Here is a 12407-nt window from a genome sequence, read left to right as displayed (position 1 = left end):
AATATCAATGTTTTGTTCCCCGAGCCACTTAGTTATCACTTTTGCCTTTCGGCAAGGTGCTCCATCATGCTGGAAAAGGCATTGTTTGTCACCAAACTGTTCCTGGATGGTTGGGAGAAGTTGCTCTCGGAGGATGTGTTGGTAACATTCTTTATTCATGGATGTGTTCTTAGGAAAAATTGTGGGTGAGCCCTCCCTTGGCTGAGAAGCAACCCCACACATGAATGGTCTCAGGATGCTTTACTGTTGGCATGACACAGGACTGATGGTAGCGCTCACCTTGTCTTCTCCGGACAAGCTTTTTTCCGGATGCCCCAAACAATTGGAAAGGGGATTCATCAGAGAAAATTACTTTACCCCAGTCCTCAGCAGTCCAATCCCTGTACCTTTTGCAGAATATCAGTCTGTCCCTGATGTTTTTGCTGGAGAGAAGTGGCTTCTTTGCTGCCCTTCTTGACACCAAGCCATCCTCCAAAAGTCTTCGCCTCACTGTGCGTGCAGATGCAGTCACACCTGCCTGCTGCCATTCCTGAGCAAGCTCTGTACTGGTGGTGCCCCGATCCCGCAGCTGAATCAACTTTAGGAGACGGTCCTGGCACTTGCTGGACTTTTTGGGTGCCCTGAAGCCTTCTGCAGAAATTCATTGAAAAGTTTTTGGGGGATTCAGTTCATTTGCATGGCAAAGAGGGACTTTGCAATTAATTGCAATTCATCTGATCACTTTTCATAACATTCTGGTGTATATGCAAATTGCCATCATACAAACTGAGGCAGCAGACTTTGTGAAAATTACTATTTGTGTCATTCTCAAAACTTTTGGCCACGACTGTATGTAAACTTCCGACTTCAACTGAATATTCTAATGCTACTATACTATAATGTACAGTACCAGCCAAAAGTTTGGACAGCTACTCATTCAAGGGTTTTTCTTTATTTTTACTATTTTCTGCATTGTAGAATGATAGTGAAGACATAAACTATGAAATAACACATGGAATCATGTAGTAACAAAAAAATTGTTCAACAAATCAAAATATTTTATCTTTGAGATTCTTCAAAATAGCCACCCTTTGCCTTGATGCCAGCTTTGCATATTCTTGGCATTCTCTCAACCAGCTTCATGAGGTAGTCACCTGGAATGCATTTCAATTAACAGGTGTGCCTTGTTAAAAGTTGATTTGTGGAATTTCTTTCCATCTTAATGCGTTTGAGCCAATCAGTTGTATTGTGAGAAGGTAGGGGTGGTATACAGAAGATAGCCCTAATCGGTGAAAGACCAAGTCCATATTATGGCAAGAACAGCTCAAATAAGCAAAGAGAAATGACAGTCCATTATTAAGACATGAAGAAAAACCCTGGAATGAGTAGCTGTGTCCAAACGTTTTGACTGGTATTGTATATACTATACTATAATGCTACTATAATATAATACTGCTACTATAATATAATACTACTACTATAATATAATACTACTACTGTGTACTATGAACCATTATGCTCATATCTATTGTTTCATTAGCCTGAGTGCCACTCTGTTTGTGCCGTCATGCCATTGCCTTGACAATGAGCAATGGAGTTGGCAAGAGCACAAACATATATCTGGGAACAGGCTATAGTTTCATGGTCATTTTGACTCATATTGAAGTTTTGCTTAGTCACTCTTCGATTTGAAATTCACTGTTAAATTCCTTGTTCTTAGGTGGAAGAGGCAGATGATTGGTTGCGTCATGGTAACCCCTGGGAGAAGGCCCGCCCTGAGTACATGCTACCAGTGCACTTCTACGGCAGAGTGGAGGAGTCTAAGGAAGGGGCCAGATGGGTGGATACACAGGTATTTAATCATGATGATAATACATTTAATTAGTAACACACTAATAATAATACTACTAATAGTACCTAGTACCTGCATATCTATGGTGAGAATTTCTATGCAATTACTGAAGTACTTTGTAACATGTAATTACATTGTTACTACACAAGTATAAGAAGACTTATGTTAAGCATTACTGATATTTATTATGATATTAAATTAAAAAGTATTACCAATTCTTCCCTTGCCTTGACCCTGTAGGTACAGCATATCTATGATGTGTTGAGATTAATTAGTTAATTTTAATCTCAATCCTAATTCTTCCCATGCCTTAAATGTGTTCTGTAGGTGGTCCTGGCCATGCCCTATGACACGCCCATCCCTGGATATATGAACAACACAGTCAACACCATGAGGCTGTGGTCTGCCAGAGCTCCCAACGATTTCAACCTGAAGGACTGTTAGTGGCCAGGATGATGACTTTACCTTTTAACCCTGCCTTATCAGAGCTAGCTCTGGTCCAGGGTGTTAGTGCGGCTTGCTAAGAAGGCTTGACAAAGGCTCAACAAGCCGTATTAACGCCCTGGACCAGAGCTAACTTGGAACCTATCTTCAGATGCGAGCACTCAGACTTTCACGTAAATTACAATTTTTTTGTCAATGTAGGATTTAGGGTGGAAAACTGAGTTAAGCATACAGATCTCAAATTAGAATCCAGACCTTAATAATGACAGTATTGAACGAGTGAATCTGTAACAAATTAAACTTAAAAAGCCCTTTATTTTCCTTGGGAGGTGTCATAATACCCATAAAACCTAGTGGTCAAACAGAGAAATGGTTCCAATCATTTTCCACCATTCATTTTTCCGATAGGGGATTTTAGAAATGCTTACAACCCTTATTTTGTTTAATTAATGGTGGAAAAACGATTGGAACCATTTCCCTTTTTGACTGCTAGGTTTTATGGGTATTATGATTCATACTGTGGTACTCTATTCAACACTTACCCTACGAGGTCCAGAGCCTGCTGGTTTTCTGTTCTACCTGATAATTAATTGCACCCACCTGGTGTCCCAGGTATAAATCAGTCCCTGATTAGAGGGGAAACATTTTTTTAAAGCAGTGGAACTAACTTTAACTACTTCTGGTAACTTTACTGAAATTCCCAGGTATTCCAGAAATCCCTGTTGAAAGAGTCCCTAAATCAGAAGGGAATAAGCTGGATATCTGGAATCCTCCAACCAGGATTTCTGAAAAAAAACAGGGAATTTTGGAGAAGTTCCTGGTATTTTGGAGAAGTTCCTGGTATTTTGGAGAAGTTCCTGGTATTTTGGAGAAGTTCCTGGTATTTTGCAACCCTATATGTAATTCTATGATTCTCTCCTCAGTCAATGTTGGAGATTACATCCAAGCTGTTCTGGACAGGAATCTGGCGGAGAATATTTCTCGTGTCCTCTACCCCAACGATAACGTAAGTTCCACATTGGCCACGTAGGTGTGAGTGCATTTTGATACGCTGGTTTATTTGTAGCCTGGTTCCAGATCTGTTTGTGTGCGGCTGTATATCCATCTCCTATGGACGTTGGCATAGAATTGACCGCAGGGGTTTAAAAGACAGCATAAACACATCCGGGGACAGGCTAGTAGAGAGTTTCCCAAACTCGGTCTCGGGGCCCCCCCCCCCCCCCCAGATGCACATTTTGGGTTTTGCCCTAGTGCTACACGGCTGATTCAACTAATCATCAAGCTTTGATCATTTAAATCAGCTGTGTAGTGTTATGGGCAAAAACCAAAACGTGCACCACTTGGGGTCCCGAGGACTGAGTTTGGGAAACACTGGGCTAGTGTGTTCCTAACTCCTAATGACTTGATTCCTCTCCTCTTGTAGTTCTGTGGGGGTTGTAGTTCTTGATTCCTCTCCTTCTTCATTGTTGTAGTTCTTTGAGGGGAAGGAGCTACGCCTGAAGCAGGAGTACTTTGTGGTGGCGGCCACACTCCAGGATATCATCCGACGCTTCAAGATATCCAAGAAGGGCTCAACCGGCCCGGTGTCTTTCGACAGCTTCCCAGAGAAGGTTACTTTATCGATTACCTGTGATCTATTATCGATTTTCTATGATGTCTGAATCGCAACAAAAATCAATTTGGTTGATTGTGTTGACAGGTGGCCATCCAGTTGAATGACACTCATCCTGCGATGGCCATCCCAGAGCTCATGAGGGTCTTTGTTGACGTCGAGAAACTCGACTGGGACACGGTGCGTTAAGAGAGAGATTATTATATATATTATGTTATACATTGTTATTATGATATTAAAGACATTTCTTATATGAAATTACAACTAAGTTTGCCTAACAGTCATGAGTCCTAATGTGAATGTTCAGGAAATGTTTACTGTATTAGTGGAACCTGTCTCTCCTCAAGCGTGGGCCATCACCAAGCAGACCTTTGCGTACACCAACCACACGGTGCTTCCTGAGGCTCTGGAGCGCTGGCCCGTTGGACTGCTGGAGACCCTGCTACCCAGACACCTCCAGATCATCTACAGGATCAACCAGGGACACCTGGATGTACGTATGCAGCTGAGATCACTGCTCTCTTTATCAATACGTTGATAGTTAAATGACTTCTCTTAAAATGTGTTCCCCCTTACAAGACTCGTAGACACTGGGGGTAGGTTACCGTACACACTGGGGGTAGGTTACCGTAGAAACTGGGGGTAGGTTACCGTAGACACTGGGGGTAGGTTACCGTAGACACTGGGGGTAGGTTACCGTAGACACTGGGGGGTAGGTTACTGTAGACACTGGGGGTAGGTTACCGTAGAAACTGGGGGTAGGTTACCGTAGACACTGGGGGTAGGTTACCGTAGACACTGGGGTTAGGGGTAGGTTACCGTAGACACTGGGGGTAGGTTACCGTAGACACTGGGGGTAGGTTACCGTAGACACTGGGGGTAGGTTACCGTAGACACTGGGGGTAGGTTACCGTAGACACTGGGGGTAGGTTACCGTAGAAACTGGGTTTAGGTTACCGTAGACACTGGGGGTAGGTTACCGTAGACACTGGGGGTAGGTTACCGTAGACACTGGGGGTAGGTTACCGCAGCGTAGACACTGGGGGTAGGTTACCGCAGCATAGACACTGGGGGTAGGTTACCGTAGACACTGGGGGTAGGTTACCGTAGACACTGGAGGTAGGTTACCGTAGCGTAGACACTGGGGGTAGGTTACCGTAGACACTGGGGGTAGGTTACCGTAGACACTGGGGGTAGGTTACCGTAGACACTGGGGGTAGGTTACCGTAGACACTGGGGGTAGTTTACCGTAGACACTCTGGGTAGGTTACCGTAGACACTGGGGGTAGGTTACCGTAGACACTGGGGGTAGGTTACCATAGAAACTGGGGTTAGGTTACCGTAGACACTGGGCGTAGGTTACCGCAGCGTAGACACTGGGGGTAGGTTACCGTAGACACTGGGGTTAGGTTACCGTAGACACTGGGGGTAGGTTACCGTAGAAACTGGGGGTAGGTTACCGCAGCGTAGACACTGGGGTAGGTTACCGTAGACACTGGGCGTAGGTTACCGCAGCGTAGACACTGGGGGTAGGTTACCGTAGACACTGGGGTTAGGTTACCGTAGACACTGGGGGTAGGTTACCGTAGACACTGGGGGTAGGTTACCGCAGCGTAGACACTGGGGGTAGGTTACCGCAGCATAGACACTGGGGGTAGGTTACCGTAGACACTGGAGGTAGGTTACCGCAGCGTAGACACTGGGGGTAGGTTACCGCAGACACTGGGGGTAGGTTACCGTAGACACTGGGGGTAGGTTACCGTAGACACTGGAGGTAGGTTACCGTAGACACTGGAGGTAGGTTACCGTAGTAGCTGGGGGTAGGTTACCGTAGACACTGGGGGTAGGTTACCGTAGACACTGGGGGTAGGTTACCGTAGAAACTGGGGGTAGGTTACCGTAGACACTGGGCGTAGGTTACCGTAGCGTAGACACTGGGGGTAGGTTACCATAGACACTGGGGGTAGGTTACCGTAGACACTGGGGGTAAGTTACCGTAGACACTGGGGGTAGGTTACCGTAGACACTGGGGGTAGGTTACCGTAGACACTGGGGGTAGGTTACCGTAGCGTAGACACTGTGGGTAGGTTACCGTAGACACTGGGGGTAGGTTACCGTAGACACTGGGGGTAGGTTACCGCAGCGTAGACACTGGGTGTAGGTTACCGTAGACACTGGGGGTAGGTTACCGTAGACACTGGGGGTAGGTTACCGCAGCGTAGACACTGGGGGTAGGTTACCGTAGACAGTGGGGATATGTTACCGTAGACACTGGGGGTAGGTTACCGTAGACACTTGGGGTATGTTACCGTAGACACTGGGGGTAGGTTACCGTAGAAACTGGGGGTAGGTTACCGTAGAAACTGGGGGTAGGTTACCGTAGACACTGGGGGTAGGTTACCGTAGACACTGGGGGTAGGTTACCGTAGACACTGGGGGTAGGTTACCGTAGACACTGGGGGTAAGTTACCGTAGAAACTGGGGGTAGGTTACCGTAGCGTAGACACTGGGGGTAGGTTACCGTAGAAACTGGGGGTAAGTTACCGTAGCGTAGACACTGGGGTAGGTTACCGTAGACACTGGTCGTAGGTTACCGCAGCGTAGACACTGGGGGTAGGTTACCGTAGACACTGTGGTTAGGTTACCGTAGCCACGGGTGTAGGTTACCGTAGACACTGGGGGTAGGTTACCGTAGACACTGGGAGTAGGTTACCGTAGACACTGGGGGTAGGTTACCGTAGACACTGGGGGTAGGTTACCGTAGACACTGGGGGTAGGTTACCGTAGACACTGGGGGTAGGTTACCGTAGCGTTGACACTGGGGGTAGGTTACCGTAGACACTGGGGGTAGGTTACCGTAGACACTGGGGGTAGGTTACCGTAGACACTGGGGGTAGGTTACCGCAGCGTAGACACTGGGGGTAGGTTACCGCAGCGTAGACACTGGGGGTAGGTTACCGTAGACACTGGGGGTAGGTTACCGTAGACACTGGGGGTAGGTTACCGCAGCATAGACACTGGGGGTAGGTTACCGTAGACACTGGGGTTAGGTTACCGTAGACACTGGGGGTAGGTTACCGTAGAAACTGGGGGTAGGTTACCGCAGCGTAGACACTGGGGTAGGTTACCGTAGACACTGGGCGTAGGTTACCGTAGCGAGACACTGGGGGTAGGTTACCATAGACACTGGGGGTAGGTTACCGTAGACACTGTGGTTAGGTTACCGTAGACACTGGGGGTAGGTTACCGTAGACACTGGGGGTAGGTTACCGCAGCGTAGACACTGGGGGTAGGTTACCGCAGCATAGACACTGGGGGTAGGTTACCGTAGACACTGGGGGTAGGTTACCGTAGACACTGGAGGTAGGTTACCGCAGCGTAGACACTGGGGGTAGGTTACCGCAGACACTGGGTGTAGGTTACCGTAGCCACTGGGTGTAGGTTACCGTAGACACTGGGGGTAGGTTACCGTAGACACTGGGGGTAGGTTACTGTAGACACTGGGGGTAGGTTACCGTAGACACTGGGGGTAGGTTACCGTAGACACTGGAGGTAGGTTACCGTAGACACTGGAGGTAGGTTACCGTAGACACTGGGGGTAGGTTACCGTAGACACTGGGGGTAGGTTACCGTAGACACTGGGGGTAGGTTACCGTAGAAACTGGGGGTAGGTTACCGTAGACACTGGGCGTAGGTTACCGTAGCGTAGACACTGGGGGTAGGTTACCGTAGACACTGGGGGTAGGTTACCGTAGACACTGGGGGTAGGTTACCGTAGACACTGGGGGTAGGTTACCGTAGACACTGGGGGTAGGTTACCGTAGACACTCGGGGTAGGTTACCGTAGACACTGGGGGTAGGTTACCGTAGACACTGGGGGTAGGTTACCGCAGCGTAGACACTGGGGGTAGGTTACCGCAGCATAGACACTGGGGGTAGGTTACCGTAGACACTGGAGGTAGGTTACCGTAGCGTAGAAACTGGGGGTAGGTTAGCGTAGACACTGGGGGTAGGTTAGCGTAGACACTGGGGGTAGGTTACAATAGACACTGGGGGTAGGTTACCGTAGAAACTGGGGGTAGGTTACCGTAGACACTGGGGGTAGGTTACCGTAGCGTAGACACTGGGGGTAGGTTACTGTAGAAACTGGGGGTAGGTTACCGTAGAAACTGGGGTTAGGTTACCGTAGACACTGGGGGTAGGTTACCGTAGACACTGGGGGTAGGTTACCGTAGACACTGGGGGTAGGTTACCGTAGACACTGGGGGTAGGTTACCGTAGACACTCGGGGTAGGTTACCGTAGACACTCGGGGTAGGTTACCGTAGACACTGGAGGTAGGTTACCGTAGACACTGGGGGTAGGTTACCGTAGACAATGGGGGTAGGTTACCGTAGACACTGGGGGTAGGTTACCGTAGAAACTGGGGGTAGGTCACCGTAGACACTGGGGGTAGGTTACCGTAGCGTATTCACTGGGGGTAGGTTACCGTAGACACTGGGGGTAGGTTACCGTAGCGTAGACACTGGGGTAGGTTACCGTAGACACTGGGGGTAGCTTACCGTAGACACTGGGGGTAGGTTACCGTAGACACTGGGGGTAGGTTATCGCAGCGTACACACTGGGGGTAGGTTACCGTAGACAGTGGGGGTAGGTTACCGTAGACACTGGGGGTAGGTTACCGTAGACACTGGGTGTAGGTTACCGTAGACACTGGGGGTAGGTTACCCTAGACACTGGGGGTAGGTTACCATAGACACTGGGGGTAGGTTACCGTAGACACTGGGGGTAGGTTAACGTAGCGTAGACACTGGGGGTAGGTTACCGCAGCGTAGACAAAGGGGTAGGTTACCGCAGCGTAGACACTGGGGGTAGGTTACCGTAGACACTGGGGGTAGGTTACCGTAGACACTGGGGGTAGGTTACCGTAGACACTGGGGGTAGGTTACCGTAGACACTGGGGGTAGGTTACTGCAGCGTAGACACTGGGGGTAGGTTACCGCAGCATAGACACTGGGGGTAGGTTACCGTAGACACTGGGGGTAGGTTACCGTAGACACTGGAGGTAGGTTACCGTAGCGTAGACACTGGGGGTAGGTTAGCGTAGACACTGGGGGTAAGTTACCGTAGACACTGGGGGTAGGTTACCGTAGACACTGGGGGTAGGTTACCGTAGACACTGGGGGTAGGTTACCGTAGACACTGGGGGTAGGTTACCGTAGACACTCGGGGTAGGTTACCGTAGACACTGGGGGTAGGTTACCGTAGACACTGGGGGTAGGTTACCGTAGAAACTGGGGGTAGGTTACCGTAGACACTGGGGGTAGGTTACCGTAGCGTAGACACTGGGGGTAGGTTACCGTAGACACTGGGGGTAGGTTACGGTAGAAACTGGGGGTAGGTTACCGTAGAAACTGGGGTTAGGTTACCGTAGACACTGGGGGTAGGTTACCGTAGACACTGGGGGTAGGTTACCGTAGACACTGGGGGTAGGTTACCGTAGACACTCGGGGTAGGTTACCGTAGACACTGGGGGTAGGTTACCGGAGACACTGGGGGTAGGTTACCGCAGCGTAGACACTGGGGGTAGGTTACCGCAGCATAGACACTGGGGGTAGGTTACCGTAGACACTGGAGGTAGGTTACCGTAGCGTAGAAACTGGGGGTAGGTTAGCGTAGACACTGGGGGTAGGTTACCGTAGACACTGGGGGTAGGTTACCGTAGACACTGGGGGTAGGTTACCGTAGACACTGGGGGTAGGTTACCGTAGACACTGGGGGTAGGTTACCGTAGACACTCGGGGTAGGTTACCGTAGACACTCGGGGTAGGTTACCGTAGACACTGGAGGTAGGTTACCGTAGACACTGGGGGTAGGTTACCGTAGACAATGGGGGTAGGTTACCGTAGACACTGGGGGTAGGTTACCGTAGAAACTGGGGGTAGGTTACCGTAGACACTGGGGGTAGGTTACCGTAGCGTAGACACTGGGGGTAGGTTACCGTAGACACTGGGGGTAGGTTACCGTAGCGTAGACACTGGGTTAGGTTACCGTAGACACTGGGGGTAGGTTACCATAGACACTGGGGGTAGGTTACCGTAGACACTGGGGGTAGGTTATCGCAGCGTACACAGTGGGGGTAGGTTACCGTAGACAGTGGGGGTAGGTTACCGTAGACACTGGGGGTAGGTTACCGTAGACACTGGGGGTAGGTTACCGTAGACACTGGGGGTAGGTTACCCTAGACACTGGGGGTAGGTTACCGTAGACACTGGGGGTAGGTTACCGTAGACACTGGGGGTAGGTTACCGTAGCGTAGACACTGGGGGTAGGTTACCGCAGCGTAGACACTGGGGGTAGGTTACCGCAGCGTAGACACTGGGGGTAGGTTACCGTAGACACTGGGGGTAGGTTACCGCGCGTAGACACTGGGGGTAGGTTACCGTAGACACTGGGGGTAGGTTACCGTAGACACTGGGGGTAGGTTACAGCAGCACAGACACTGGGGGTAGGTTACCGTAGACACTGGGGGTAGGTTACCGTAGCGTAGACACTGGGGGTAGGTTACCGTAGACACTGGGGGTAGGTTACCGTAGCGTAGACACTGGGGGTAGGTTACCGTAGACACTGGGGGTAGGTTACCGTAGACACTGGGGGTAGGTTACCGTAGCGTAGACACTGGGGGTAGGTTACCGTAGACACTGGGGGTAGGTTACCGTCGCGTAGCCACTGGGGGTAGGTTACCGTAGACACTGGGGGTAGGTTACCGTAGCGTAGACACTGGGGGTAGGTTACCGTAGACACTGGGGGTAGGTTACCGTAGACACTGGGGGTAGGTTACCGTAGACACTGGGGGTAGGTTACCGTAGCGTAGACACTGGGGGTAGGTTACCGCAGCGTAGACACTGGGGGTAGGTTACCGCAGCGTAGACACTGGGGGTAGGTTACCGTAGACACTGGGGGTAGGTTACCGTAGCGTAGACACTGGGGGTAGGTTACCGTAGACACTGGGGGTAGGTTACCGTAGACACTGGGGGTAGGTTACCGTAGCGTAGACACTGGGGGTAGGTTACCGTAGACACTGGGGGTAGGTTACCGTCGCGTAGACACTGGGGGTAGGTTACCGTAGACACTGGGGGTAGGTTACCGTAGACACTGGGGGTAGGTTACCGTAGCGTAGACACTGGGGGTAGGTTACCGTAGAAACTGGGGGTAGGTTACCGCAGCGTAGACACTGGGGTAGGTTACCGTAGACACTGGGGGTAGGTTACCGTAGAAACTGGGGGTGGGTTACCGTAGACACTGGGGGTAGGTTACCGTAGACACTGGGGGTAGGTTACCGTAGACACTGGGGGTAGGTTACCGTAAACACTGGGGGTAGGTTACCGTAGACACTGGCGATAGGTTACCGTAGACACTGGGGGTAGGTTACCGTAGACACTGGGGGTAGGTTACCGTAGACACTCGGGGTAGGTTACCGTAGACACTCGGGGTAGGTTACCGTAGACACTGGAGGTAGGTTACCGTAGACACTGGGGGTAGGTTACCGTAGACAATGGGGGTAGGTTACCGTAGACACTGGGGGTAGGTTACCGTAGAAACTGGGGGTAGGTTACCGTAGACACTGGGGGTAGGTTACCGTAGCGTAGACACTGGGGGTAGGTTACCGTAGACACTGGGGGTAGGTTACCGTAGCGTAGACACTGGGGTAGGTTACCGTAGACACTGGGGGTAGCTTACCGTAGACACTGGGGGTAGGTTACCGTAGACACTGGGGGTAGGTTATCGCAGCGTACACACTGGGGGTAGGTTACCGTAGACAGTGGGGGTAGGTTACCGTAGACACTGGGGGTAGGTTACCGTAGACACTGGGGGTAGGTTACCGTAGACACTGGGGGTAGGTTACCCTAGACACTGGGGGTAAGTTACCATAGACACTGGGGGTAGGTTACCGTAGACACTGGGGGTAGGTTAACGTAGCGTAGACACTGGGGGTAGGTTACCGCAGCGTAGACAAAGGGGGTAGGTTACCGCAGCGTAGACACTGGGGGTAGGTTACCGTAGACACTGGGGGTAGGTTACCGTAGACACTGGGGGTAGGTTACTGCAGCGTAGACACTGGGGGTAGGTTACCGCAGCATAGACACTGGGGGTAGGTTACCGTAGACACTGGGGGTAGGTTACCGTAGACACTGGAGGTAGGTTACCGTAGCGTAGACACTGGGGGTAGGTTAGCGTAGACACTGGGGGTAAGTTACCGTAGACACTCGGGGTAGGTTACCGTAGACACTGGGGGTAGGTTACCGGAGACACTGGGGGTAGGTTACCGCAGCGTAGACACTGGGGGTAGGTTACCGCAGCATAGACACTGGGGGTAGGTTACCGTAGACACTGGAGGTAGGTTACCGTAGCGTAGAAACTGGGGGTAGGTTAGCGTAGACACTGGGGGTAGGTTACCGTAGACACTGGGGGTAGGTTACCGTAGACACTGGGGGTAGGTTACCGTAGACACTGTGGGTAG

General features: G+C 50.8%; 1 protein-coding gene across 4 annotated transcripts in view; it reads left to right on the top strand.

Moving 5' to 3' along the window:
* The window catches only part of pygl (phosphorylase, glycogen, liver), a 109066-nt gene that overhangs the window by 9313 nt on the left and 87346 nt on the right, over window positions 1–12407 (top strand). For 3 of the 4 annotated variants that reach the window (XM_045709887.2, XM_045709846.2, XM_045709822.2), the window contains 6 exons: window positions 1700–1831; window positions 2159–2270; window positions 3199–3281; window positions 3748–3885; window positions 3975–4065; window positions 4232–4380. In XM_045709887.2, the coding sequence (XP_045565843.2) occupies window positions 1700–1831; window positions 2159–2270; window positions 3199–3281; window positions 3748–3885; window positions 3975–4065; window positions 4232–4380 (705 nt within the window). Of the gene's footprint in view, window positions 1–1699; window positions 1832–2158; window positions 2271–3198; window positions 3282–3747; window positions 3886–3974; window positions 4072–4231; window positions 4381–12407 lie in introns of all 4 variants that reach the window. The other variant, XM_082960746.1, reaches the window with a different exon arrangement.

Source organism: Salmo salar, chromosome 01, assembly GCF_965601325.2.
Source record: "Salmo salar chromosome 01, fSalSal1, whole genome shotgun sequence".
Classification (NCBI taxonomy): Eukaryota; Metazoa; Chordata; class Actinopteri; order Salmoniformes; family Salmonidae; genus Salmo; species Salmo salar.
The sequence above is the reverse complement of the archived record's forward strand: the minus strand, read 5'-3'. Positions and strand labels throughout refer to the sequence as shown.